Raw genomic sequence first — 24,285 nt, 5'->3', positions numbered from 1 at the left:
TTTTTTTTTTGTTTTTGTTGTTTTATATTATTTTTGTACATGACTAAATCAAACCCACAAGATAAAAGGGTCTCTTCATCGTCAACTTGGTTGATAAATTGGTTTACACATTTCACAAAACCAACTGTGCCTGCACAAACAAAATTACCATGGAAAAAGAACAAGTCTTCTATATCAGTTACTGAGCCTATTGAGATACAAAGGCCCAGCATAACCATATCCACAGCCTCCTCAGATAGAAGAGGCTCACAGCAGACACTCAGTAACAGTTCACTTACATCGGATGATCAGTATTCGACAACAGCCGCGTCATATTATCAGAGACGTGATAGCTCTGAGCGGTCCATGTTGTCTGAACTCTGGTCAAAAGCAAAACGTCGCCATCCTCATTATCCACGATTTCAGACTTCCAAAAAGAGCCACGATACAATTTCTTGTCCTTCTTCTTATCACCGTTATTATACCAGTCATATTCCACAACATCTCAAGCGACATTCTATCAGCTCATCTTTTCTGACAAATTCTGTAGACAACACACCTTGTGTATCACGACCAAACTCTATTATTTATACCCCTTCTCAGCCTACCTCGCCCTTTATTAAAAATCAAAGTTCAGAAGATGTGATTGACCACTTTTTGTTAGAGGACCCTATTCAAGAGCGTTGGACAATTAAACATGAACTGATTAAACTAGCTATAGACGGGTAAAGAAAAGAAATTCATGCAGACAGAATAATTTATTTTTAGGCTGTTTTCTATCCCTGAAATGGTTACACTGCCTTTATCCATTGAAAAGCATGTGCTACAGATAGGGTAAAGTAAATGTAGTTTTGTATAGCATTTTACTGACTTTTTAGATGTGGCGATGCTGCTTGGGCTTTGGATGTGGCTTCTCAATACCCAAGGTGGATGATTGTTGGCTTGGATGATGACAATGAGTACAGTAGTCCTGATGAATTTCCTATTCTGTCCACAGCAGCAACAACCATTATTACAAAAAGAAACATCATACCTAAAAACTTTAAATTGATTCGTTGTCATTCACTGCTACAGGGACTTCGTAGTTTGCCTGATAATACGTTTGATTTTATAGAGAGTCGATTCCTTGTTCTCACTTATACCTTTGAACAATATCAACAACTCATGACAGAATGCCTAAGGGTCTGTAAACCAGGTGGTTATATTGAACTGATGGAGATGGACATGCGTATCTATCATCAACGACTTTTGTCCTGCCCTGTAACTCATTTACTTAATAATGAAGGTAAGAAATCATCTTTTATAAGCAATTTTTTTTTAAAAAAAACACCTTTTAGTGATCAGTGTGATTGAATCTAAGAAATTGGACCCACGACTTGCTAGACGATTACTTGACTTGGTGAGTCCAACTATCACCACAAAAGCAAAGTATGTTTCTTTACCTATTGGTGTCTGGGGTGGTCGCTTGGGTGTTATCTTTCGAGATGATATTCATCATCTGATTGAATCTTTTCAACCTCATATTGCTGAATTAAATTCAGTTCAATGTCGAACAGAAGACGAATTAGAGAGCAAGATTGAGATGATGGATCAAGAAGTGGATGCCAATCGTTCTTTTATGAACCTACATTTACTCTTTATTTCCAAGAGTTGGTGAAAATCCAATAAAAAAAATTATCTAAGCATTGTGACGCGCTTTCTCTCTGCCCTTGTTGTCACGGATTTCTTTCTTTTTTTTTTTGTATTCTCTCTTAGCTTCCTATTATGTCTTTCTTTGGTGCTCCTAGCTTTCAACAACAACAACAGCAACAAACTATTAACCCTCAAAACATTGCTTTAGCAGAACAAGAACTTGAGTTATTTACAGACTTGTTTAATAGGTACTATTTATTTTTATTTATTTTCTATTTACTCACATGTATCTATAGAATCACAGACTCTTGCCATAAAAAGTGTATTTCCAAAGACTATGCTCAAGCTGATCTGACACAGGGTGAAGCTGTTTGCATTGACCGTTGTGTCTCTAAATATTTAGAATCAAATACCAAAGTATCTGCTAAAATGCAACAAGTAGGACAACAATAATATATTTTGCATTGACAAATAGATTACATCTTTTTTTTTTAAAATTATAATGTTTATTACACCGAAAGAGAGAAGCAGTAATTTTATGCATTTATGTTTATCGCTTATGAGATACATGAGCTAATCTAGGAACAAAAAAAAAAGTTCTTTCGTATTCGATTGTCCAAAAAGAAAAAAAAAATATGTGTCTTTTTTTGTTTATCTGATACAAATATTGCACTAGATTCAGAAAGAAAAAAGTAGCTGATAGAATAGATTCAGGGCACAGATCGCTTCGATCTAAGGATTTGGTATGATCTATACCTTTAGTCAGTATTTAAACTATGAGATTTAACATAAATTGAGTACATACAAGCCTTGATTGGTAAATAATAGTGCCATATATAGAAAAATGCGTATATGTACACAGTGTATGCTGAGAAAGAGGGATAAACATCTTCCGAACATTTTGGATTCACAAGAGACGGCCTATTAAATAAAGAAGAAGTCTAATTGGATATGTCTCATAGAACATTCAAGGATCGGCTTCTATTTCATATAGAACATGAGATCTTCAGCTGTATGTATACATGCTCTATTTGAGTCATTATTTCACTAATAAAACTGTACAATGTTGCTCTGATTTACGTCAAGGCTGATATCATGCAACCAAAAAAAAAAAAAAAAAAAAAAAAAAAAAAAAAGAGTAGCTCATAAGCGCTACAGAACAAGAAGAATCTAGAGGGATTCACTAGATCAAATATATATATTCTAGAATCATATAAATATAAATATTGAATAAGGTAATTTATGTCTACTTGTTCATAGGTTCAAACAGTAGAAGGATATGGATTAAAAGTTTTGTTTTTAGAATAATCCGACATTTTTTCTTTTTTAAAAAAGCGGACTTAATTCTAATTCAAAGTTATTTTTTTTTTCTTATTCGATAGCGTTCTGTTCATGACAATAACAACCTAAACACCAAAATGACAAGAGACTAATAAAGTAAAATAAAGTCAAAACGAAAGAAGAAGAAGAAAAGAAGGAAAAAACTAGAGTAGTTTAGCATGGAAAATGACTTAAAAAGTTCTTTTTAATTATACGCCGAAACGAATTGTTCTTTTATGTTCTTTTTTTTCCTAATAGAATAAAATCCTGATTGCTGTGCATATATAAATGTGTGAGTAATGCATTACATGTGTTTCAATAAAACCAACAAAATCCAAGTTCTCTTTCTTTCTCTCTTCTTCCTTACTTATTTTTTTTTTTATCAATGAACATCACTTCCACATTACCTCCTTCATCCTCATCCTCTGCCTTTAGAACACCGATGTCTACATTATCAAACAGTGACCGTAGTTTTATAGAATTTACTCGGTGTTTATATAAAATCAAATCTATTGTGCAAGAATTAGAAGTCTTTAGTCACACTGTTCGGTCAAGTCTGGATTACCAGCAAGAAACTAATACGCAGGAATTTATCAGATATGTCCAACAATACCTGGAAAATTCTTTTAAAAAGTTTAATCACATGTGCCGCATCTTACTCTATGTTCTGTCAAAATTGGAATCAAATCAGACAGTCAAAAGAGAGCGTATTGATTCATTTCGTCAAGAAGTCACGAATGAATGGCGAAAAGCGAACTTTGTTAGACAAGATCTTGTCTTACTTGTCCACCGAAAACACTCTAAAGATCAATTTAATACCACTCTTCCGTCACCTTCTTCACTAAGTAATCATGACCAAAGCAGTAATGCATCATCATCTATAGACTCAAGTGACGTAGATGAAGATGTCAAAAAACTATCAAGCTCAGAGTCAAGTCTAGAACCAAACTCTTCTCAAGAAGAATCCATGTTTTATCCATCATGATATATATATATTTATATATAAACATTTGTGTACAATATTTAATCATCATAATAATACATTTTTCTTCTTCGTCTTCTTCTTATTTTTTGTGGTGGAAAGGTATTTTACTTTTCCTCTTCTTGGGGTGCTTTACAAACAGCTTTATGACCTGTCTTCCAATGCTCCTTTTGACATTCTCGAGAACAGTAAGAGACACGTTGACAGCGGCCACAGCGTTTGAAACTTCCAGGCTCTTCTTCCTTTTTATTGCAGTCCATATTAGCACATTGACGATGTGAAATATTATCTTGGGCTGCTTCTTTAGCCAATTGACGAATAAGCTTTTCTTGATCTGCCTGGCTTAGTTTCTCAAAGTTTTCATAGTTTTCCTTCTCAAGAGCTACACGGGCTGCCATTTTAGCTCTCAAGATACGAACAAGGTAATTATAAGCTTCTAAATCACCACGAACAAGGGCAAGTTCCATGTAATTTTGAGCCTTATCCATATCATAAAGACCATAATCTTTTGAGCCAAAAATGAGTCCGAGCATCATCATGGCATCTGCGTCACCATTGTTAGCTGCGTCCTATTATATAATAATGATATTATTATTTATACTTTTTTTTTTTGTACACAGTAGTACTAAATACGTTACCTCCATTAACTCAATACCAGTTACGATGTAGTCTTCTGGTTCACTACCTGGGTTTCCTGCTTCTTTAGCCAACTCGGCATTTTTTGACATGAGCAAATACATTCTGCCGACTGACATAAAATATAAGTACCACATTATATTTGACTTTTTCTGGTTCTTGTACTACTTACGTGCATTACATGATGCGGAGAATCCCCACTGTTTAGCTCGTTCGAAATATTCGATGGCCTTCTTGATATCCTTAAATGCCGAAGTATCCTGAGCAAAGCCTTGATAGATAATACCTAGGTTATGAGCAGAATCGGGATAACCTATGTACGGAATTAAACTTTAATTTTGTCACTTTTTTTTTCTTTTTTTTTCTTTTACCTTCTTGATAGGCTTTTTCATAATACTCAATGGCTTCTTCGATATTCTTTTCACAACCAATGCCATTCTCTAAAAAGAAACCTAATTTATGACATGCCATCTATATATATATATATGTATAAGATATGGTTCATTGTATATGATGTGGTATAGAAAACACATACAGGATTAGAAGCATCAGCTGCTTTTTGATACCATTCATAAGCCAATCCCTTAGCGGATTGACCTGATAAATTAGCACCACCAGCTAATTTTTCTTCTTGCATATAAAGAGATCCAATTTGGACAGCAGCCATTGTATAGCCCTTTTCAAATGCACGTTCTAATAAACGCTTGGCTCCTTCAAAGTTGGGACTAGCAGCAGGACTCATGGAAGCACGGTCATTGGGTCCAGAGGGTTCACGGCGAATACCGCCATAGAGCAAACTGCCCATAACCAAATCATGAATACTAGAATCTTGATCTTCATCTAATTGAAGTCCTTCTGCAGCTTTATCAATGTTCATTTCAGTAGTAGATAGCTTTTCAACAGCTTCATGTTGAATACTATCAAATAATTTATATTCGTCTGACCATTTGACATTGGCACGCTCAAGCTAGTTCATGGTTATTATCATATGAATACAATAAAAGCATGTACCTTTTTGCCAACATTGTTACGCTTCTCGTATTCAGTAGCGAGTTGTTGTGCTGCAATAGGTAAAGCTGTAGGCATCTGCTTTGCAAATTCGGGATCAGTTTCATTGTAGAGAGCAACAAGTAGACGTGATTGTTGCTCAGTCATGCCCAAGAAGGCAGGAACTTCTAAAGGTTCTGCACTGGGTACTGAGTCTTCATGCAAATGTTGGTCTTGTTGAATGGACATGATGACAAGAGAAAGAATCGATCAAGTTTTTTTTTTCAATGAAAAAAAAATGCACCATTCATTTGTGGCTTGTATGCTGCATTGTTTCTGATTATCTAAAAAAAGGGGGAGGGGGCGGAAAAGCAACCAACATTGATGCTACCATCAGTGGCTTACGAGAAAGAAAAAAAGGCACACATGAATAGCTGTCAATATTCATGCAAACTCGTCTATTTGACAAGTGACTTTATTTATTGAGAATATACATGATTATATGGTTGAATAAACCTTGCCCCCTTTTCCTGGTTATCCTTGTGCTCACATCGTACGACAAGAGCAAGAAACTCCACTTACCAAGCCTTAAAACTTTTCTATACATCCTCTTTCTCTCTCTCTCTCTCTCTCTCTCTCTCTCTCTTCCCTCTCTTTTTTTATTTTATTTTTAAATAAACAGCATGAGAGGTACCACCATCACATTGTTTGTTGCCTCATTGAGTTGCATTAAAGCAATCTCTATCCCTCAACGATCTGAAGCGCGTATGTACATCAAAGAAAAAAAAAGAGAGAGACAATTTGCTTATTTAGTCTAGAATGCGCTCTTATTCAAAACAGCATCTATTGCTATGGTGGTTTACTTGGTAATGGTTCCGTTATAGATACTACACTGTATAGCATGCCATTAGTTGATCTACCCAATAATAAATCAATGATCAACCTTGCCAAGACTTGGAACATTGTCAATGCCACTAACGTTGATTTTATTTTGGAGCCTAGAAGACGTACACATTCAGTCTCCTATAATAATTCTACTTTATTGATCACGGGAGGCTACACTTATAACAACACAGCACTTGTCAATCAGACCGTTGCTTATCACGCAGACACAAATACTTGGGAAAACCTTGGTTATTATACAGACTCACAAGGACGAGTAAAACAAATGTAAAGTGATTCAAAAAAGAAATGATTAAATTAAGTATCTCTATAGATACAACTCAGCCATTGTAAGCTTGTTTTCTGCTGGTAAAACGTCGGTCCTCCTTTACGGTGGTAACACAGAGTATGGTTTACATAAACTTTATTTTTGTCTAATCTATGAACACATTAGACACCCCACATACAATGATTCAGCAATCATTCTGACAGACAGTACAAAGCAAACTGTCATGCATCAAGGCTATACATCTGCTACCTTGTACGACTACATGACAAAACAATGGACTCAGCAAACTTCGCAAACAAACGTACCATCTGGTATCTCCTATTCAGCTCAAACAGCGACTCTTGACCCCAAGACGGGTCTGGTTTATTATTTAGGTGGATTCTATTCACAGAGTAGTGATGGTTACAGTGCTGAAAACAAGATGGATTATAAAAGTGCCAATGTCTTCAATACAAACTCTGGTGCTTGGTCAAATGTAAAATTAAGTGGTACATCTCCAAGTCCTCGTATGTTTCCAACAGCTACTTTGTGTAAGTTTGATATCTATAATTAATTTTTTTTCCTTTCAGCTCATCTTAAAAATAGTGCCTAATTCAAATGATATCTTGTTATTTGGAGGCACTTTAACTGGCAGTACAGGAGGTTTGTTCATGCCATTTTTTAGACCAGATTATTTAGATTTGTATAGCTTTCACTGATTTCTGCTACACTTTGAACTTGGATACGCTTACATGGACATTGCACAACATCAACACGGCTGGTCTTTCCTCTTCGCCTCCAAGATTTGCTCATTCGGGTACAAAAAAATAACATGTCAAATACATCTTATTTATTCCTTATATAGCTGTCTTGGTCAACACGAGTCTGTTTATCATGTTTGGTTTGGCTGTGTATAGCAATCCTTTGAATGACGTTCTTGTTCTCAGTGTGAATGATGTAAACAACTTGTATTTCCCTGATACCTATCCTTATATTGAACAAAACTTTACAAAACCCATGACAAATGATACGACTGTTACTAAAATAGCATCAGCATCCCTTAGTACAGGTGCTACTGCTGGTATCGCAGTTGCTGCTAGTGTTGCTGTACGTTTTTTTTTCTGTGTTTTTATTTCGTTTTGACTTACATCTCTTTAGGGACTTGGTCTTTGTGCTGCAGCCATATTCTTTTGCATTTTTAAAAAGAAACGAGACAAAAAGAAGATGGAAGAAATGTCTGTTGATTGGGATCAAGTTGAAGGCTTCTATACTGCTCAACCCGAAACTGAAAAATACTTTCCTGTTGAAGAGCCTCGATACGCAACACCAAATGCCTATGAAGATCATCATGATAATGATACTAAGGAAAGCACCACCGTTGTTTCAACACCTCCTATGGAACATGCCTCGTCCACTACAGTGTTGATGAAACCTTCTGTGATTGAGGGAAGTGATCATCGATATGTAAATCAGCCTATCATATTAAAGCCTGATTATGCAGAATAAAATATAATCTGATTTTCCATTGTTTCTGTTACACAACTTTGTACTCTACGACTTCATTGAACGTCCTGGGCCAATCGAGTCAATTCTTTCTTTTTCTTCTGGGTTCATACAATTAGAAAATAGCTAATGAAGAGTCTCTTTATTGACAAGGCATGTTCCTGAATTATATCCTTTCTTTTTTTAGAGAAGAATATAAGACATGCGCATTGGTGGTAGTTTTTAATGTAATATCAAAGGAAGTCTGCCTTTAAATGAGAATATTTTGGCAAATCAAATAAAAGTAGTTTATTCATGAACCAAGATAGAAAATATTAGAAAAGGTATATTATGATTCTGTGATTAAACAAGAGAAAGAGGTCAATAAGCTTTGACCATAAGTGCAACCAAAACAAGGATAATAACCATTAAAAATAAGCTGAAGACACTAAAGACAGTATTAAGATAGCCAATGGTACGTATAGAATATAATTCATATTCTTCAACAAGTTCAATCCGATCATACCGATAGTTTCGATATAGAAACATGCCGAGTCCAGCCCACCAGCAAGGAAAAAACAAGAATCCGAATAGAAACAGAAGTGTGTCCATAGAAAGCCTTTGGTTATATTTTGTCAATTCTTCTAGTGTTAGTTTTTGAGTAGGACCAGTTGTATTATCTGGTAGAAAATAATTTCGCAAGCAATGAGGTCTTTTGGTTGGATTTTTGTACTTGACTTTGCCTGTTCTACCTTCTATGTCTATAAAATAAGCTGAAAACTGAGTAGGAGGTGTTGGAAACTTGACAGGAGATGTCGTAGGTGTCGTAGATTCGCTGGAAATGGTAGGTGGCGGCTGAAAAAGATGCATGGCGGCTGACTTTAGATCTTGCTCTGTAAAACTAGTTTCGATTGTCAATTGTGGATCTTTTTTGCGTTTATAGGGCTGTTTGCCTTTTCTTTTTAGTATCTTGCCTATTCGGTTTGAAAGCGAGGAGGAAGAAGTGCTGTGTTGGGATTCATGCTGGCTTTCTCGATACATTGAACTCAGAGCATCCTGCATACTTTGCCGTTGTCTTTGTGGAGGTTGTAATTTCACTTCATGTTTAAGAATGTCTAATGATGGCGGAAATGTGGTTCGTTTCTGTTTGTTTAACCAGAGTTGTGAGGCTGTTAATTTCTTTTTTTTACGATAGATAATGAGAGACCCAGATAGGGTAGACCATCGCTGATTCTTCCAGCTTTTGTTACTTGATGTAATATCTCCTTGAGGGTTGTTCTCTTCTAGAAGCCACGGTTGTTTTCCTGGAGGTGATAATTTAACAAGAGACGATGAAACTGAAGAAGTGCTTTTGGAAATATTTGACTGATCATTATTATTTATACTAATATTATAATTAGATGAAGGAGAACTCATACGACATTCAAAAAAAAGAAAGAGAGGAAAAAACGAAAAAGAAAAGAAAAAAAAAACTGAATGATCTACATACTTTGTATCACAGCTTGTATGACAACCATCAGGTTTATGCATGCAATTATTTTGTTTACTTTATTTAAACAAGCGTGTATTCATGCGTGTTTCTTGGTGAGTATATTTTAGCAGCTTTTGTCTGAAGTTTCTTTTTTAAAGAGATGATGACTCTGTTATGTCTAAACATGTAAAAGATCATGGCTATAATAGCACCCAAGATAAACCACGATAAGCATCTTATATATTGTTGCGGTAATCCAGTCATGCCTTTCTCTAATGTAGTAGCCTGTTCGGACTCTGATAATGATGCTTGCAAATTGAAAAATTCTTTTGATTGAATTGTGTTTGAGATTGCTTTGTGTCCTGTACCAGTCACATGTACACTGTCCCACCAAAGGTAGCTGTCGACCGCATCAGTACATTGTCCTTGGCACTTGTCCCAGTATGCATCATCGACATTATCCATATTAAGGACAGAAGGATCCCCCAAGATGTCACTGAAGACTAGATATGTATCAAAGAACTCAATCTGATCTGATAATTCAGCACGCCAATCTAGGATTTGTTCTTCTAGTGCCACATTGAATTCGATAATATTTTGTTTTAAATTGGTCGTGCTTGATTTATGCGTCATGGCGTAAGGCGAAAATTCCAAAGCTGGTACACCCATCAGAATTATACGCGAATTGGGGTTGACAGAGTACAAGAATTTCTTGAAATGACGATTTAGAAATTAGGTAATGTTTCATAAAGATTTCACTTACCACTTGATCTTCAATACATTGAATCCATTGCTTGATATCCGATGTGGCTGTGACAAAAAAAATTAAGTATGCGTTTTCGTCACTTGTATCTAGTTACCTTGTCCTTTTGTTTCTATCAGGTCTGTAATACCGAGAAAGATTATTTGTACAGTAGATTTGTCTTTGTCGTTAAGGGTAATATCTTCATGCACTTGTTTTTGTAGCCAACTTCCATTAATTTTGTTGTTTTGGCAGAAAGTAGCACCTGGTACTGCTTTTGATACAAGTTGAGCGCTCCAACTCTTTGCTAGCTGTTGACTCCAAACTGGGCCATTTGTTTTTCTGGTTGCTGGGTGAATATCTAAACATAATGAGCATGAATGCACACAGTTCATGCAACAATACCGGAATAAGAATCACCATAAACTGTAATATAATCTAGATTTTCAGACATTTTCGTATAAAGAGGAATAAGATGCACACACACAGAAAGAAAGAAAAGAAAGAGTCAAAAAGTGATCTGATTATATATCAAAAAAAAAAGGCTGGAGAATATTAGAAAAGAAAAAAGTCAGACCACACAAATTGTATAAAAATAGTTTTTATTCATACACAAAAAGAGGCTTAAAATAATAAACAAACTATGATCAATTCTCTTCATCATCCTCTTCTGTTCTATTCGGTCCTAAGTCCTTGGAATATAATTTCTTGCCTGCCATTTCCATAAATTCCATGTCTTCGGCATGTCCTAAAATGCCTTTTCCACATGTGTCATCGGTATCATTTTCATCTTTTATAAGTGGTCTGACCAACCAAACTAACAAAAACGTTAAATATTATAACTTATCTAAATATATTACCTTCAACTTGATCAATTAAAAATGTTTGATCAGACGATAATTGAGGACTTAAATAAGTTGTGCACAAGGGTCCTGCTCTAGAATGTCCATGCATGAAATCAGCTTCAAGCCAAAGACCTGCATAATCGAATTGGCCACCCATACCGAGACCATTTGGCAGACTTTTCTTCCCCCAACAAAGGTATTGGTAATGGTTATTACTACCATAGCTAGCATTCCAAACACCGCACTCTTTAGCTAGTCTAAACAAAAATTGGATGAGTTGCCATACCAATCGGTATTGCCATTTGCCCAAGCTTCATCCGCGTAACCACCAAATACAGAACCGTCTTTGGCTTTAATCACCAGTAATGTGGCGCCTTGTCCTACCATTCTGTTGGCAAACATTTGCCAACTCGTACCGTCCCTTTTTGATGAGTATAATAGTGTATGTTCCAAATCATGTGTTACTTTTCTTGTGTTCTTTTCATATTCTGACCAGCTAAGAGCATCAGAGGGCAAATGAAGTGAAAGCATAAAGTAATCGTATGGATTCATGATGCTCGAGAACTTGTTGGCAAACAGACGTTTTGTTTCCTTGTCATGTTGCTGAATTTGAGGTGATATCAAATGGTTCAAGCGATCCTTGTGCTTGTCATGACTACCAGATGTATTGAATAAGAAACACTCTACTGTCAATTGGAATAAGCCTCGTAGTCCCGGTGCTTTTTCAATCCAATGCAAAAACTCAGCTTCAGCGATTTTAGAAGGTGACTGTATCACTTTTGTCTCCCACTTTTCTTGTTCTTGTTCCTTTTGTTCCAGGTCTTCTTCTAACCAAGACATGTCTACTTTTTGTTGTCTTTCTTGCTCATCAGCATGTATCAAGATATATCTGACAAGTGTCTCTGGTTGTGATATTTCAAAGTCCCAAGTATAACCACTGCCATTTTCAAACCAGAGAGGAATACCAGACTGAACAATCCAAGTAACAAATGTTTCCAACGAAATTTGTTTTTCCTTAACACAGTGTGCAAACACAAGATAGATAGATTCAGTCTGCCTTTGCTTTACTATCTGGTATGCCAATTTAAGATATTTTTCTTGACTAAAAAAGCTCTCGAGACTGGTACTCCATTCTTCACAGAAATGTTTTGGAAGAGAGTTGTTACTTGAGCGATTCTTTAGCTGCTCGAGCTCACTAGGTGACCATAAGTTCTCGTGTTTATTTTGTTGACTATGCGTATTGCCCATATTTTAAAGAGAAGAAAAAAGGTAAAGCAAAAAAGATGATGCATTAATGATAAACAGTGTCAGTGACTGGTTCTGCAGCATGGTAAGAAGGGAAAAATTCTCTTTTTTCTTTCCTTTTTTTTTTACACAAAAGCCATGCCACGTCCTTCAAAGGCATTGATTGATAAGACCTTTAAGCAACTTTTTGAGCTTAAACAATGTAAATAAACATCGCCTTACATGTGCCTTTTTCTTAAGATATATAGTGAATCAAGAATCAATTTTGATTCTTCATGCATTGTTTAGTGACACGCTATTAGAAGCGATTCATATCGCCGAGAGTAAATCTGGTAAGCACTGCAGCAATTAATCGAGAAGCCTAAATATGTTCCTAGTGGCCAAAGTAAAAAGTAATTCAGGACGTGTTGTGTTTAGAGTTTCGGACTTGTGTTTATACCCAGAAGAAGAGCGAGTAGGAAAAGAAAAAGAGGATGAAGAAATAGAAAACATATTCACTTGCCTTTTGTTTCCAAGGCATTGTTCATGTGAGACGTTCTTAAAAGAAGTGATTTTACAAGACAAATCGATTATGGTAACAAGCTCTATTTTTATGTGTTTTACTAATCCATTCAAAAAAAAAAAAAAGTGTCGCCATCTTTTAGCCATTATGATTAGCCATGCATTGAATATTTCTGAAAATATTCAATTGAATGATGAAGATTTTGCAGAGCACTATTACAGTTGGGTAGCATAATGCGCGTTCCCTTTTTTCAACATTGTACCACCATTTAAAATTACTCATATCAGCCCATCATTTCTCCGCCTTCTCTTTCTCTCTCTTTTTCTTCTAATATGACTTCCTCGCGATCTCAAAGGTCTTTTCAAGAGACTTCTTCTGCTAGTTATTCTCGAAATGGTTCTTTCTCGACCTCTGAATCGTAAAGATATATATTTGAATAATAAATTTCGTTCAATTAACACAACTTTTTTTTAGCAATACCTTTCAGCGACCCGAATCACCTACACTTCCACCAGAAATAAGTATCCAAAACCATTCTAGTTCAGGCCTTAGTTCTGAAACAAGTTCCTTCTCTAACCATGCCAATGAAAACTTATCAGTCAATCTACTCAAGTCACCCCACAGTGCCCTTCGATCCAACGAAATGAATTTTGTATCACCCACATCAAGTGAGTCCCGATAGCTATTCTATTGATAGTCCATTAACTTGTTGATTAGCCATTGACTCGACTCACTCGTATCAACCGTTTGATGAAACTGCATCTGCTGGAAGAATTGAACACCGTCCATCTCGATCCAAATCAAAGCAACCCAAGTCACCTCACTCTTCTTCAAATAGTCATTCAACTCGAGCACATCATCATCTTAAAACAAAAAATTCACACTCTTCGAAACATGGTAACAGAACCCCGGATCACTTGGCTGCAGCTATTGAACTCAGCACCACGAATAGCGTATCTTCGTCTGCACCTGCTGCAGGCATGTACTGGTCCCATACATTGACTTATGGTCGGGGACCTTCAAGACCTCTTCGAGCTCATACAGCAAATTTAGTTGGTGAAAGACTCTATGTCTTTGGAGGATGCGATACTTCAGTTTGTTTTAATTCTCTTTATATACTTGATATGGGCAGGTATTTCTAATTTTGTGTTTATTTTTTGTTGTTAACATCAAATCACAGACACCATGACTTGGTCCAAACCTCGTACTGCAAACCAAAATGCTCCACCTCCTTGTCGTGCTCATTCTTGCACAGTAGTTGAACGTGATCTGGGTTCTGGTAGAAAATCACACCAGCTTTATATTTTTGGCGGCGGCAATGGCCCTGAATACTTTCAAGATGTGTATGTACTGGATGCAGAATTGTTGGTTTGGTCAAAACCCAATATTGATCCTAGTACACGTCCTTCTAAGAGAAGAGCACATACAACATGTTTATGGAATGATAAAATCATTGTTATTGGCGGTGGCGATGGTGCTCGTGCTTTAGACGATGTTCATATGTTGGATGTCTCGAATCCTAGCAGCGAATTATTACGCTGGGAAAAACTACAGACGTCGGGAACACCACCTCCTGCTCGAGGTTATCACACAAGTAATCTGGTCAAGGATAAATTGGTTGTTTTTGGTGGTAGTGATGGCCATGATTGTTTCGAGGATGTTTATGTCTTGGATTTGCAAAAAGGAAAATGGACACAAATTGACCTTGATCGTAAAATTCCAAGGTTAGCTCATACATCTACTCAAGTTGGATCTTATGTCTTTGTCATTGGCGGCCATGATGGTAGGCGCTATTCTCAAGATGTGTTGTTATTTAATCTTGGTGAGATAAAGAAAGCTGAAACAAGGCAAAATACTAAGCTTTTTGTATAGTGACAATGAGTTGGGAAGTACGAAAAGTATACGGCGTCCCACCCAATCCTCGAGGATATCATACAACTGTACTTTATGACTCTAGACTATATGTGCTGGGAGGATATGATGGCAAAAATGTTTTTGATGATGTTCATATGCTTGAATTAAGTGCTTGCGCTTACTTGCCACAAATCACTAACTTTGAGATTGATGTCTAATGACTCTTGATAATAGACCCATTACTAATAAACTTTTTTAATTGTCGATCGATTCCTTGCTGAAATATCATATTATTGTACGACGCATTGATAGACTGCCAAAAACACTCTTAAATGCAAAGAGACTTTGTATTCAAAAATTAGATCAATACCAAATCTCCATTTGCATTGATGAACAGCAAGGCTTCAAGGGAGACCTCAGAGACAGAACTATTGCATACATTCTTTTAAAAATACAAAAATGGAGTTTAGTATTATTTACGGCAACACTCAATGTCCTAAAAGAAAAACTTTTAAACTCAAAAGCAAGAATTACAAACAGCAATGAAGGTCTATTCTTTTGGATAAACGCAATTTGTAGACCTAAAGTAAAATTCAAATAACAAGACATGTTATCATAGAGGACACCTTTCTAACTATTATATGTGAGGAAAAAGGAGTTCTTGAATGGTTTATTCTTAGACGTGAAAACTTTGATCCATTTCAATACAAAAAAAAAGGGCCTTGTCCTGATTTTTCTTTAATTAGCCATTGATTTCTTTAAGGAATGCTATGTTTTCTCTTCGTTAAATAAAAATTTCAATGTTATGCTAAAGACAATGAATATATATATATAGTGCATTATGCATTAACATGCCTGAAACAGTCTTGCTTTGAAGTTTCTATCGGTTCTGACTTTAAATGTTCTGAGCCATTCTCAACATCCTTGCAGCGCAGTCCTCTCGCTGCCTTTTTTCTTTTCTTTTCTTTTCCTGTTCTTCTCTACATAAACAATATGCCAGCATTTATTCGTCCTACTACTCACTTTCTCAAACAAGCTAGAGTAAGTGTTGCCCCATCTATAACATAAATTGACGCGTCTTTTCTTTAGTCTTTTTCTGTTTCTGCCGCTCGTTCAGACTGTAAGCTTAGAGTTCACTTGTTTATTATAGATCTTTTGACAGCTTTGTATAGTAAACAAGATCCAGTTGATCGGTCGTATTGGTGCTGATCCTATTACCAATGAAACTGGGGAAAACCGTCGCGTCACCAACTATACTGTCGCTACTTCAGAAACAAGACCTGACAAAGAAGGTAAGGAGATAAAATACAATAGATGGAGATATTCATTGTCTAGGTAACTTGATTAAACGCACCCAATGGCACCGCGTTGCTTACTGGCAACCTGCAGAATGGTTCTCCAAAGTTAAAAAGGGGTAAGGAGATATATATGAAAAGAGGTTGAGGATATTGATTTGTCATATAGTGATCAAGTGTATGTTGAAGGAACACTTCGCTATAATGACTACACTGATAAGGAGGGTGTTTCTAGAACCAAAGCCGAAATTAATCAAAGTAAGGGAATATATGATAGAAACAAGATAATTAATCACTCGTTTATAGCTTCTTTTAAATTATTAAACCCTTCTCGCAATAGCCAAGAGGATGATGAGTAAAAAAAAAATTTTTATTTGCATGAATAAACAATTTGAGGAACTGTTTTGTAAACATTTTAAAAGCCACAAACGAAAAGAAGCTGTGTACACATAAGAAAAAAAGTGTCTTTGTATCACAGTAACACAGTTTTTTTAAAAAAAGCTAAAATTATTATTATACTTTATTATAGAGAATTTAGATGCGTCTGCTTGAACTTAACCAAGAAGAGGAGCATTTTCGTCATTAGAGTTACGGCCTACAAGTCTGAAAACGTAAGGACGAGCAGGGTAAATAAGGGTGATAATAGCACCAACTAAAGCAGGCCAGTGAATCCAAGCATCATGTTGGTTAGTGAAGACGGCTAAGAGGCCGAGACCAATAACCATGGCACCAGTAACATCACCCTTGCTCTTCTTGAATTCAACGTAACCAATAGCGGTGGAAGTCAAGAAAACAACAGCAAGGATAGCTAAGATACGGTGCAAGGTGTGGGGACCATCTTCCTTAATGGAAGTAAAGGCTTGGAAAAAGTTGATCACAACGGAAAAGACAATCCAGCCGTGCCACAAAGAGAAAGGAGCATGAACAAAGAGCTTGTCCCACCAGCTAGTAGAAGGATAGTTCTTTTCAAGTCTGTCTATTGTATCGATAAAGATAAGATATATGTACATTTAGTCAAACCGTCACTTACAGAAGACATAGGAAACAGAAGAAGCAGTCAAGAGAGCAAAGATGAGGCCAATAATGAAGTGACCTTGTTTCTTCATACAAATAAGGGGAATGAGCAACACTGGTTTTTTTATAACCTGACACTTACCAAGAGAGTCAACCAGATAGCGTTAAGCAAGACAGAGAGAACAAAGTGCCAACCAACACCGTGAATAGCAGCTTCATGAGCAGGTTCAAACCATTGATAAATGACAAAGCCACCGAGGAGAACATGAATAAGAGTCCAAATGTATTCAATCCAGTAAGCTACAGAAACATGTTAGTATTCTTTCCCGAGAAAAATGATAAACTTACATGGCGTAAAGTAGGTTTGGCCTTCAAGGATAACATCTTTATTAGGAGAAGGACCTACGATGTTGTAGACGGTGGCAGAGAGGAAGAAAAGATAGACCACAACGTTGGCAATCTTTTGAGCAATATGAAGATTAGACATGTCTTGAGAAAAACAAAAGAAAAGCTGAAAGAAAAAAAAAAGAAGAGACAAAGAAAGAGTCGCGATATTTATGTTCTTTTTTCGCAGGTGTGACGAAACGCTTATGTTTGAATGGTGCAACAAAAGTGGTTTTTATATTCATGTTTCATTTTTTTTTCTTGAATATATACACACAGATATACTTTTGTGACGACAGTGACTATCATAAAGGTTTTCTTGGATGATACATGTGCATAAACAAACGAAATATGGACACACTTCTTAGTCTTGCTAAGTTGCACAATACGGATACATGTCTAAATAAGCAAGTAGCACTATACAAAGTTACTTGAAAAATCGCATGACAAGCAAATGACGTGAATTTTGCTTACATTGCAGTAAAACGCCCACGCTATTTTCTGTAAAAGGACAATATGTGCCTTAAAGCTGTAACCTAATTTTAAATGGCTGCTTAGATCTGGTTTTAAAAGTGTGTTTTTGAGAAAATGACATATCGTTTCTTTCGAGCTTGGATTGCAATATCAAGCAAAATTCTGGTGATTTGCTTATGTAATGCAAGAAAAAAACATGCTTTTTGGCTTCTAGTAGCAGTTTATGCGATTATTGTCAAAACTTTATGGAAGCTTGATTTAGTATATCAAGAAATGCACCATGCCTTATTTTTTCTTGCAGATCAGCCATAGTATCAATTGATACTGGCTGTTTTTGCCATTGCTTGATGTCTATAGTTTTTTAAGCCATAGAGTATATTGTTGCTGTCAGGAATATAAGGACTACTGGTAATTGGTCTTTCTTGGTCTCTTATGTAGCAGATCTTACCTCTGGAAACTGCTGATGATACTCTATAAAAAGACATGTGTAGGATTAATGATGTGGGAGAAAAATTAAAGATTTTATATTGCGATTGAAAATCATAGTTGGCTCCATGTGATATAATTTAGAAATTCAATTTGCTTTAAGCTCTCTTCAAACATTTTAATGGGAATTCATGAGATCTATAGGCACAGAACACTTCTATTATGTTACCATTAAGAGAAGTAGGTTCAGAACGCATTATGAGTTGCTGTGTTCCTGGCTTTTTTTTTTTTAGGCATTATAATCAAGCAAGCAACATGCATTACCCAATCTGATCACTGGCCCCTCGCACTACTATTCAGTGTCCGGCGTCCTATAAACCTTACACCACTTTTTTATTGCAGCACTTGTTTCTTCTTTCTCTCATTTTCTTACGTTTAAGATGTCCATCCTTCTTTTAGAGACTTTGAGGAAAGCTGAACTAGAACAGGTATAGTGTTTCTGTTCCTGAGAAGAAAAGTTCTTTTTTTTTTGTTACTAAAATACGCTCTTACAGTATTATTCCAGGTACAACTTTTCTTTTTCTGTTTCATCTCTTCATCTCGACTTACTATTGATAAAATAGCTTCTCCTCAAATGGAATCACACAGCTAGAGACACTTGCACAAGTAATATTATACAAACCTTATTTCTAGTAAACTTACAGGTCATAGTTGTCTATGCAAGACTATAGTAGTTTAGGCATAACTTCTATTCCTGATAGAAAGAAACTCTTCCAGGCAAGTCATATATATTTAAAAAAAAAATCTCTTATCAAACTTTTATTTTAGCTTGTTCAGAGCCTACGACAAGAAATCCCAACTTTAGAAAATGGCCTCGTTTCATCCCCAACAAAATACCGCTTAAATAAATCACCTCCAAGCTCCAGCAATGCGTCTATCAGTTCCTCGCCTGGAATATTCCCTGATCTGTCAGGCCTGAGTGTTGCTAATTTGGCAAGAAGATCAAGCGGCCAAACCGCTAACATGCCTCCTGCCCTACCTCAGATACCAACTCGTTCACGATCACGTACTCTGCCTACATCTGACAATCCCAATCATCTCTCACCTTATCATCAGAACAGTTTACGACCTGAATTACTAAAGACAAGTAATAGCAGTAATAACTTGTTTCTTAATGAAGATAATTCTATGCTGTCTGATGGTGAAGATTCCGATAGCTCTCAGAAATGTGAAATCAGAAGAGGTTCGGGCCCGCTTTTGGATCCCTACGGTGTTCCGATTCAAAACAAGATACGCTATAACAGTATGCGTCACCAATCCAACACAGCGTCCCCCTCTTCTAATAGTTCACCTTCGCAGCAGTTTCAACAAGCTATTGGACAGAGTGATTTAAATCAAAAGATCCGTGTTTGTGTCAGAAAGAGACCATTGAGTAAAAAGGAAGTAGAGAGAGGAGAAAAGGACATTACACCTACAGCAGGTGTTCGAAGCATCAATGTCAATGAACCAAAGTAAAGTTGTGTCTAGCATTGACCTAGTACTCATCTTGTTGTATAAATAGAATGAAGTTGGATTTGACAAAATATATTGAACAACACAGCTTTACTTTTGATGATGTCTTTGATACTGACGAATCCAATGAAAAGGTGAAAGAAAGAAAAAGCGTTGGCTTATTTAACCCTTTTCTGTCCTTTAGATTTATCAAAGAACAGCTCAACCATTAGTCAAATATGTATTTGAAGGAGGAAAAGCAACTTGTTTTGCATAGTGAGTATCTTTAGTGTTTGTTACATAGAATTCATTAGCTTTCTTTTATAGTGGTCAAACGGGTTCAGGAAAAACATATACCATGTTGGATCCAAAATTAGGTTTATATGTTCTTGCTGCACGTGACGTATTTTCCTTGATCCGACAACCTCAATACGAACACTTAAGTGCCTGGATTGGGTTTTATGAAATTTATCAGGGGCAACTGTACGACTTGCTCAACAACCGTAAAAAGCTATTTGCTCGAGAAGATGGCAAGCAAAATGTGGTGATTGTAGGCCTAAAAGAGTTTGTTATCAAAAATGTAGAGGATTTGATGCAAGTGTTTGAATATGGTAGTCAGTCGCGTAGTACAGGTAGTACAGGCGCCAACTCGGATTCATCCCGATCCCATGCTGTCCTTCAAATCTTATTGCGTCCAACTAAAAACCGCAAAAAGATTATTGGCAAATTGAGTTTTATTGACTTGGCTGGTAGTGAGCGTGGTGCTGACCGTGGTGAGACGGATATCAAGACAAGGATGGAAGGTGCTGAAATCAACAAGAGTTTGTTGGCCTTAAAGGAATGTATCCGTGCTTTGGATCAAGATAAGAGACATACGCCATTCCGTCAGAGTAAACTGACTCAAGTCCTAAAGGACTCCTTTGTTGGCAATTCAAGGACTTGCATGATTGCTACTGTATCCCCTAATCAAAGCAACAGTGAACATACACTAAACACATTACGTTATGCTGACAGGTAAGGGTTGCAAAAAAAAAAAAATCATGCAAGAAAATGAATATCCATTGATGATGTTTTAGAGTTAAGGAACTTAAGGGAGAACGGGACAGAAGAGTGCTCAGTAGTAGCACAGATAATAGTAACAATACCATAAACAATACCATGAACAATAACAACAATAGTAACAGTATGGATGAAAGTAACTTGGTGCATCAACGCCAGTTGTCTTCCTCTGAAGAATACCCTAATGAAGACGAATACCCTAACGACTATGGAGAGTCAGACGATGCTGAACTGTATAATGACGTTGAAGATGATGACTTCCTTTTACACGATGAAGATTTCCCCACTGATGGTGATGTCAACATCTTGGATAAAGATTTCCTTCATGAAAACAACAATCGTGAAAGTCAAGACCAGCTCACAATGCAACAGCAAAGAAGAAGCTATGAACCTCCGCCTGTTTCTTCTCGAATGATACCTTCTTCTGATAATAACAAGTTTAAACATCCACTTGATATGGCAACTATCTCTTCTTCCCCAGATTATGTGTATGAACAGAAAATACCTAAACAAGACGAACCTACACCTGTAGAACCTTCTCCTCCTCAATTGGAAGAGTGTCTGTTTTTCGACCCAAACACAATTGAATCCTTTATCAAATTTCATCGTGCTCAAATAAGAGAAGTAACCGAGTATTCAAAGAAGGAAACAAAGTTATTGGCCAACTTCTCTTTGGGTCTATCTAGCAGACGCAATGATGATGAACAACAACCTCCTTCAATAAGAGAAGAGCTCAAGACGTCAAGTGAGTTTATAGGCTATTTGGACAACTTGGACGAAGTGTTGGAGATGAAGACTGCAGCTATTGAAGCACTAAGAGATCGTATACGTCATGTTTTGGGTGAAGAAGAGCTTTAGTCTCTTTATTTATGTTACGGTATATAAATAAATAGCAATTACACCAAAAACCGTGTATTAATCCCATGAGCAAAATTGTAAATCATCACCTGTGTTGAATTAGAACAACACATAATCTTTGTGCAGTCAAATTTAAGGTTTAGAATTCTAAACAGTGTTAGATTAATGTTGGGTTCTTTTATCCAGTTACCTTCCGTCTGTAGCCTGTCCCAAATCTCTAATCAATCTCCCTTCTGATAAACTCCAAATCTTGAGCTGACCATTATAACAACCACTAATAATCAGGCTAGCAGCTGAATCAAGCTGTATAGCGCGAACTAGCTCCGTATGGCCAAACAAGGTATATATACACTCACCTGTCAAAGCATCCCATACTTTGATTGTTTGGTCACTAGATCCACTCACAATATGTTTTCCATCAAATTCGACACATGCAACACCTCGCGTATGTCCTGTCAAATCTTTTAAGCATTCTCCAGTATCTAAATCCCATATCTTGATGGATCGATCTCCTGAGGCTGATACAATCCGGTTGTCTTTGCACTGTGCTGCATTGACAGCTGCTCGATGTCCTTGAAAGACCCTGATGAGCTCACCAGTATCTCTGTCCCATAATCGCAGGGTACGATCCTTTGAGCAACTCAAAATACACTTTTCTTTGACAATACGTATTCCAAGCACACTATCTTGATGTCCAGTCAAAGTACGCAACACCCTTCCTGTTTCAATATCGAAAATGATCACAGTAGAGTCAGAACTTCCGCTCACAACATGTCGGTCGTCATATTGTAAACAAAGAACACTGCCTTCATGACCGCTTAGCTGTAGTTTGCAAGTTGCAGTTGCCAAATCCCAAATCTTGATTGTTCTATCACGACTTCCTGTTACGAGTTTATGCTTGTCAAATTGAATACAATAGATGCCTTCTGAATGCATATCAGCCATACGAGTTGAGTCTGGTGGGAACTTCTCAACCTTGCAGCTCCCTGATAACCATCTCTTTTGGATCTCAAATCGATTTTTATAGAGTGCTTTCCAGTCAATAAAGCGAGTGTCGGAGATAGGATCATAGCCATTTACTTCATGCTCGGCCTGTGCTTCTTCAAGATTTGATTCATGTCTAGCGATTTTTTGCGTACCTGCCTCTTTTTTCCCTTGTCGCTTGATGGATAGTAATGGTCTGTCTTTTGTATGATTAAACAAAGTATTTCTTTTGATCGGAACAGGCGAGAACTGGTTTACAATGGCAATATTCCCACTACTCCCACTACTAGCGGCATCATAGTCTTCTTCTTGAGGTTTATTATAAAGGAAATTTTCCATCTCTGCATGATTGTATTTCCAGTCATGTAGCTCAAACAGTCCTCTCCACAAGGCTTGTTCTTCAGATATCGCTTTCCAACTTTTGGAGACTCTTGAGGCCTGAGCAAGTGAGCGACTGTCGAGAAAGCTGAATATGTAAAGAGCTATTTCATAGGGTAGTTGCTGAGTAGCGTTAGCATAAGATAGACTTATTTTTCAGGGTAAAACACAAACAAATATAATATCATGGTGTAAATAAGGTGATAAGCGGTGAATAACACTGTTTACTTCGCTAGGTGGAAGTGTTCGTAATAACTGGAAAGCAAACTCTAGTCAACAATGAGTGATCCATAGTTTATTTCGCGCGTTCTTTTACCGGCTTTTTCTTTACTTGACCATTCTGACATAAAACTAGGTGGCTGGAAAGAATGCTCTTCTGTTTTGGATTTCATGAGTTCAAAAAGAAAAAAAGCGTCGATAGCGTTTTACCTCTGATATTCTCAGCTAATATTACGTAATGATGGGCTATTTTATTTAGAGAAAGGCGTAGCATGAATTTATCCCTTGATACATAAAAACTGCCTTCACTTTAGGACAAGAATTCATTCAAGCTCATAGGAAAATTTCACTCAACGTTACGATGACTCAATGCTTGTCCAAATGATTCATTTTGAAAGGATGAAACAATACAATCGTAAATGATAGATTTTGTATATGAGCATTTGATAGTAATTCAAGCTAGAAGCAATTGGATGTGCTGCGGTAGGAGAGTGCGAATGTGAGCTGTAAAAACCTATTTCTTCTTCTACTTATATTTTCGATCCTTATAGTACGAGATATGGACTATTTGTCGAGATACAACATTAGTTCAAGTTCTTTTTTTAGCTTAATTAACTGTGATTTATGCAAGTATAAATACAGTTAAGCCTATATAAATAGCAGATATAACATGATCTGAAAGAAAGCAATCTACTAGTCTTACTATATTTTTGAAAGAGATTAATTGAAATCACTTCTTACGTTGCTCAATCTAACAATAGTTATCGAAATAGGTTATTGGTTTCTTACTTGATCCTTAAACTCACAAAGTATATGGAGAATGAGACATTTATTCTTTGTAGCAAAAAAAAGAAAGTTGATCTTAAGAGGATAAAT

General features: G+C 36.5%; 14 protein-coding genes across 14 annotated transcripts; 8 read left to right on the top strand and 6 right to left on the bottom strand.

Annotated features, from left to right (window-relative positions):
- B0P05DRAFT_560825 (uncharacterized protein) lies at nt 1–1,699 on the top strand. The gene is made up of 4 exons (XM_051580415.1): nt 1–704; nt 748–813; nt 858–1,264; nt 1,317–1,699. The coding sequence occupies exons 1-4, from the start codon at nt 40–42 to the stop codon at nt 1,634–1,636; spliced, it is 1,458 nt and encodes a 485-aa protein (XP_051430361.1). The 5' UTR covers nt 1–39; the 3' UTR covers nt 1,637–1,699.
- On the top strand, nt 1,669–2,143 carry B0P05DRAFT_517963 (Tim10/DDP family zinc finger-domain-containing protein). The gene is made up of 2 exons (XM_051575717.1): nt 1,669–1,859; nt 1,908–2,143. The coding sequence occupies exons 1-2, from the start codon at nt 1,744–1,746 to the stop codon at nt 2,062–2,064; spliced, it is 273 nt and encodes a 90-aa protein (XP_051430360.1). The 5' UTR covers nt 1,669–1,743; the 3' UTR covers nt 2,065–2,143.
- Nucleotides 2,144–3,248: 1,105 nt separating this feature from the next.
- On the top strand, nt 3,249–3,939 carry B0P05DRAFT_560822 (uncharacterized protein). The gene has a single exon (XM_051580414.1). It carries the CDS (start codon nt 3,317–3,319, stop codon nt 3,914–3,916), a length of 600 nt encoding a protein of 199 aa, XP_051430359.1. The 5' UTR covers nt 3,249–3,316; the 3' UTR covers nt 3,917–3,939.
- B0P05DRAFT_498991 (uncharacterized protein) lies at nt 3,940–5,865 on the bottom strand. Its single transcript, XM_051575415.1, has 6 exons — nt 5,561–5,865; nt 5,085–5,516; nt 4,921–5,020; nt 4,722–4,862; nt 4,552–4,661; nt 3,940–4,482 (listed from the first exon to the last, which is right to left on the bottom strand). Exons 1-6 carry the CDS (start codon nt 5,783–5,785, stop codon nt 4,021–4,023), a joined length of 1,470 nt encoding a protein of 489 aa, XP_051430358.1. The 5' UTR covers nt 5,786–5,865; the 3' UTR covers nt 3,940–4,020.
- A 284-nt stretch (nt 5,866–6,149) lies between these two features.
- On the top strand, nt 6,150–8,220 carry B0P05DRAFT_560820 (uncharacterized protein). Its single transcript, XM_051580413.1, has 8 exons — nt 6,150–6,301; nt 6,355–6,706; nt 6,753–6,824; nt 6,873–7,237; nt 7,293–7,349; nt 7,396–7,503; nt 7,552–7,793; nt 7,845–8,220. The coding sequence occupies exons 1-8, from the start codon at nt 6,220–6,222 to the stop codon at nt 8,190–8,192; spliced, it is 1,626 nt and encodes a 541-aa protein (XP_051430357.1). The 5' UTR covers nt 6,150–6,219; the 3' UTR covers nt 8,193–8,220.
- An 83-nt stretch (nt 8,221–8,303) lies between these two features.
- On the bottom strand, nt 8,304–9,639 carry B0P05DRAFT_560818 (uncharacterized protein). The gene is made up of 2 exons (XM_051580412.1): nt 8,494–9,639; nt 8,304–8,416 (listed from the first exon to the last, which is right to left on the bottom strand). Exon 1 carries the CDS (start codon nt 9,582–9,584, stop codon nt 8,550–8,552), a length of 1,035 nt encoding a protein of 344 aa, XP_051430356.1. The 5' UTR covers nt 9,585–9,639; the 3' UTR covers nt 8,304–8,416; nt 8,494–8,549.
- Nucleotides 9,628–10,964, bottom strand: B0P05DRAFT_560812 (uncharacterized protein). Its single transcript, XM_051580411.1, has 4 exons — nt 10,787–10,964; nt 10,500–10,742; nt 10,403–10,449; nt 9,628–10,350 (listed from the first exon to the last, which is right to left on the bottom strand). The coding sequence occupies exons 1-4, from the start codon at nt 10,833–10,835 to the stop codon at nt 9,721–9,723; spliced, it is 969 nt and encodes a 322-aa protein (XP_051430355.1). The 5' UTR covers nt 10,836–10,964; the 3' UTR covers nt 9,628–9,720.
- Nucleotides 10,959–12,601, bottom strand: B0P05DRAFT_560810 (TLD-domain-containing protein). The gene is made up of 3 exons (XM_051580410.1): nt 11,513–12,601; nt 11,242–11,450; nt 10,959–11,198 (listed from the first exon to the last, which is right to left on the bottom strand). Exons 1-3 carry the CDS (start codon nt 12,472–12,474, stop codon nt 11,029–11,031), a joined length of 1,341 nt encoding a protein of 446 aa, XP_051430354.1. The 5' UTR covers nt 12,475–12,601; the 3' UTR covers nt 10,959–11,028.
- B0P05DRAFT_560809 (uncharacterized protein) lies at nt 12,602–13,224 on the top strand (the record flags this gene model as incomplete). Its single annotated transcript, XM_051580409.1, has 2 exons — nt 12,602–13,045; nt 13,100–13,224. Coding segments are annotated over exons 1-2 (310 nt in total), but the record flags the coding sequence as incomplete, so codon positions are not given.
- On the top strand, nt 12,827–15,121 carry B0P05DRAFT_290296 (uncharacterized protein). The gene is made up of 6 exons (XM_051573453.1): nt 12,827–13,045; nt 13,100–13,391; nt 13,448–13,641; nt 13,691–14,101; nt 14,154–14,795; nt 14,846–15,121. Exons 2-6 carry the CDS (start codon nt 13,306–13,308, stop codon nt 15,043–15,045), a joined length of 1,533 nt encoding a protein of 510 aa, XP_051430352.1. The 5' UTR covers nt 12,827–13,045; nt 13,100–13,305; the 3' UTR covers nt 15,046–15,121.
- A 665-nt stretch (nt 15,122–15,786) lies between these two features.
- B0P05DRAFT_641273 (uncharacterized protein) lies at nt 15,787–16,567 on the top strand. The gene is made up of 6 exons (XM_051583764.1): nt 15,787–15,868; nt 15,917–15,947; nt 16,000–16,119; nt 16,163–16,241; nt 16,292–16,380; nt 16,429–16,567. The coding sequence occupies exons 1-6, from the start codon at nt 15,821–15,823 to the stop codon at nt 16,479–16,481; spliced, it is 420 nt and encodes a 139-aa protein (XP_051430351.1). The 5' UTR covers nt 15,787–15,820; the 3' UTR covers nt 16,482–16,567.
- B0P05DRAFT_560800 (uncharacterized protein) lies at nt 16,568–17,704 on the bottom strand. Its single transcript, XM_051580408.1, has 4 exons — nt 17,485–17,704; nt 17,279–17,436; nt 17,153–17,222; nt 16,568–17,098 (listed from the first exon to the last, which is right to left on the bottom strand). The coding sequence occupies exons 1-4, from the start codon at nt 17,621–17,623 to the stop codon at nt 16,677–16,679; spliced, it is 789 nt and encodes a 262-aa protein (XP_051430350.1). The 5' UTR covers nt 17,624–17,704; the 3' UTR covers nt 16,568–16,676.
- A 1,136-nt stretch (nt 17,705–18,840) lies between these two features.
- Nucleotides 18,841–21,877, top strand: B0P05DRAFT_560790 (P-loop containing nucleoside triphosphate hydrolase protein). Its single transcript, XM_051580407.1, has 9 exons — nt 18,841–18,908; nt 18,975–18,985; nt 19,044–19,086; nt 19,132–19,197; nt 19,249–19,931; nt 19,982–20,066; nt 20,117–20,187; nt 20,239–20,925; nt 20,988–21,877. The coding sequence occupies exons 1-9, from the start codon at nt 18,861–18,863 to the stop codon at nt 21,826–21,828; spliced, it is 2,535 nt and encodes an 844-aa protein (XP_051430349.1). The 5' UTR covers nt 18,841–18,860; the 3' UTR covers nt 21,829–21,877.
- On the bottom strand, nt 21,878–23,585 carry B0P05DRAFT_560783 (WD40-repeat-containing domain protein; the record flags this gene model as incomplete). The annotated part of the gene is made up of 3 exons (XM_051580406.1): nt 21,878–23,313; nt 23,365–23,459; nt 23,507–23,585. 3 exons carry the CDS (start codon nt 23,580–23,582, stop codon nt 22,015–22,017), a joined length of 1,470 nt encoding a protein of 489 aa, XP_051430348.1. The 3' UTR covers nt 21,878–22,014.
- Between the last annotated feature and the right edge of the window lie 700 nt (nt 23,586–24,285).

This window comes from Gilbertella persicaria (assembly GCF_025201335.1).
Source record: "Gilbertella persicaria strain CBS 190.32 chromosome Unknown B0P05scaffold_59, whole genome shotgun sequence".
NCBI lineage: Eukaryota > Fungi > Mucoromycota > Mucoromycetes > Mucorales > Choanephoraceae > Gilbertella > Gilbertella persicaria.
This window is presented reverse-complemented; position numbering and strand designations above follow the sequence as displayed.

Excerpts from the sequence above, each read along its gene's own strand:
- B0P05DRAFT_560825 (XM_051580415.1), top strand. The coding sequence starts at position 40 with ATGACTAAATCAAACCCACAAGATAAAAGGGTCTCTTCATCGTCAACT. Across the intron at positions 705-747 it reads ATTAAACTAGCTATAGACGG|GCTGTTTTCTATCCCTGAAA; the intron begins GTAAAGAAAAGA and ends ATTTATTTTTAG. Across the intron at positions 1,265-1,316 it reads TCATTTACTTAATAATGAAG|TGATCAGTGTGATTGAATCT; the intron begins GTAAGAAATCAT and ends AACACCTTTTAG.
- B0P05DRAFT_517963 (XM_051575717.1), top strand. The coding sequence starts at position 1,744 with ATGTCTTTCTTTGGTGCTCCTAGCTTTCAACAACAACAACAGCAACAA. Across the intron at positions 1,860-1,907 it reads TTTACAGACTTGTTTAATAG|AATCACAGACTCTTGCCATA; the intron begins GTACTATTTATT and ends ATGTATCTATAG.
- B0P05DRAFT_560822 (XM_051580414.1), top strand. The coding sequence starts at position 3,317 with ATGAACATCACTTCCACATTACCTCCTTCATCCTCATCCTCTGCCTTT.
- B0P05DRAFT_498991 (XM_051575415.1), bottom strand. The coding sequence starts at position 5,785 with ATGTCCATTCAACAAGACCAACATTTGCATGAAGACTCAGTACCCAGT. Across the intron at positions 5,021-5,084 it reads CAGCTGATGCTTCTAATCCT|ATGGCATGTCATAAATTAGG; the intron begins GTATGTGTTTTC and ends ATATATATATAG. Across the intron at positions 4,662-4,721 it reads CTCCGCATCATGTAATGCAC|TCGGCAGAATGTATTTGCTC; the intron begins GTAAGTAGTACA and ends ATTTTATGTCAG.
- B0P05DRAFT_560820 (XM_051580413.1), top strand. The coding sequence starts at position 6,220 with ATGAGAGGTACCACCATCACATTGTTTGTTGCCTCATTGAGTTGCATT. Across the intron at positions 6,707-6,752 it reads CAAGGACGAGTAAAACAAAT|ATACAACTCAGCCATTGTAA; the intron begins GTAAAGTGATTC and ends GTATCTCTATAG. Across the intron at positions 6,825-6,872 it reads CTTTACGGTGGTAACACAGA|ACACCCCACATACAATGATT; the intron begins GTATGGTTTACA and ends TGAACACATTAG.
- B0P05DRAFT_560818 (XM_051580412.1), bottom strand. The coding sequence starts at position 9,584 with ATGAGTTCTCCTTCATCTAATTATAATATTAGTATAAATAATAATGAT.
- B0P05DRAFT_560812 (XM_051580411.1), bottom strand. The coding sequence starts at position 10,835 with ATGTCTGAAAATCTAGATTATATTACAGTTTATGGTGATTCTTATTCC. Across the intron at positions 10,450-10,499 it reads GATAGAAACAAAAGGACAAG|CCACATCGGATATCAAGCAA; the intron begins GTAACTAGATAC and ends TTTTTGTCACAG. Across the intron at positions 10,351-10,402 it reads AATGTATTGAAGATCAAGTG|AAATTCTTGTACTCTGTCAA; the intron begins GTAAGTGAAATC and ends CGTCATTTCAAG.
- B0P05DRAFT_560810 (XM_051580410.1), bottom strand. The coding sequence starts at position 12,474 with ATGGGCAATACGCATAGTCAACAAAATAAACACGAGAACTTATGGTCA. Across the intron at positions 11,451-11,512 it reads GCAAATGGCAATACCGATTG|CTATGGTAGTAATAACCATT; the intron begins GTATGGCAACTC and ends TTGGAATGCTAG. Across the intron at positions 11,199-11,241 it reads TTTAATTGATCAAGTTGAAG|TTTGGTTGGTCAGACCACTT; the intron begins GTAATATATTTA and ends CGTTTTTGTTAG.
- B0P05DRAFT_290296 (XM_051573453.1), top strand. The coding sequence starts at position 13,306 with ATGACTTCCTCGCGATCTCAAAGGTCTTTTCAAGAGACTTCTTCTGCT. Across the intron at positions 13,392-13,447 it reads TCTTTCTCGACCTCTGAATC|CAATACCTTTCAGCGACCCG; the intron begins GTAAAGATATAT and ends ACTTTTTTTTAG. Across the intron at positions 13,642-13,690 it reads TTTTGTATCACCCACATCAA|CCATTGACTCGACTCACTCG; the intron begins GTGAGTCCCGAT and ends CTTGTTGATTAG.
- B0P05DRAFT_641273 (XM_051583764.1), top strand. The coding sequence starts at position 15,821 with ATGCCAGCATTTATTCGTCCTACTACTCACTTTCTCAAACAAGCTAGA. Across the intron at positions 16,120-16,162 it reads AACAAGACCTGACAAAGAAG|GTAACTTGATTAAACGCACC; the intron begins GTAAGGAGATAA and ends TTCATTGTCTAG. Across the intron at positions 16,242-16,291 it reads TTCTCCAAAGTTAAAAAGGG|TGATCAAGTGTATGTTGAAG; the intron begins GTAAGGAGATAT and ends TTTGTCATATAG.
- B0P05DRAFT_560800 (XM_051580408.1), bottom strand. The coding sequence starts at position 17,623 with ATGTCTAATCTTCATATTGCTCAAAAGATTGCCAACGTTGTGGTCTAT. Across the intron at positions 17,223-17,278 it reads CTATCTGGTTGACTCTCTTG|AAACAAGGTCACTTCATTAT; the intron begins GTAAGTGTCAGG and ends ATTTGTATGAAG. Across the intron at positions 17,099-17,152 it reads TTCTGTTTCCTATGTCTTCT|ACAGACTTGAAAAGAACTAT; the intron begins GTAAGTGACGGT and ends TCGATACAATAG.
- B0P05DRAFT_560790 (XM_051580407.1), top strand. The coding sequence starts at position 18,861 with ATGTCCATCCTTCTTTTAGAGACTTTGAGGAAAGCTGAACTAGAACAG. Across the intron at positions 20,067-20,116 it reads CTGACGAATCCAATGAAAAG|ATTTATCAAAGAACAGCTCA; the intron begins GTGAAAGAAAGA and ends TCTGTCCTTTAG. Across the intron at positions 20,926-20,987 it reads ACATTACGTTATGCTGACAG|AGTTAAGGAACTTAAGGGAG; the intron begins GTAAGGGTTGCA and ends ATGATGTTTTAG.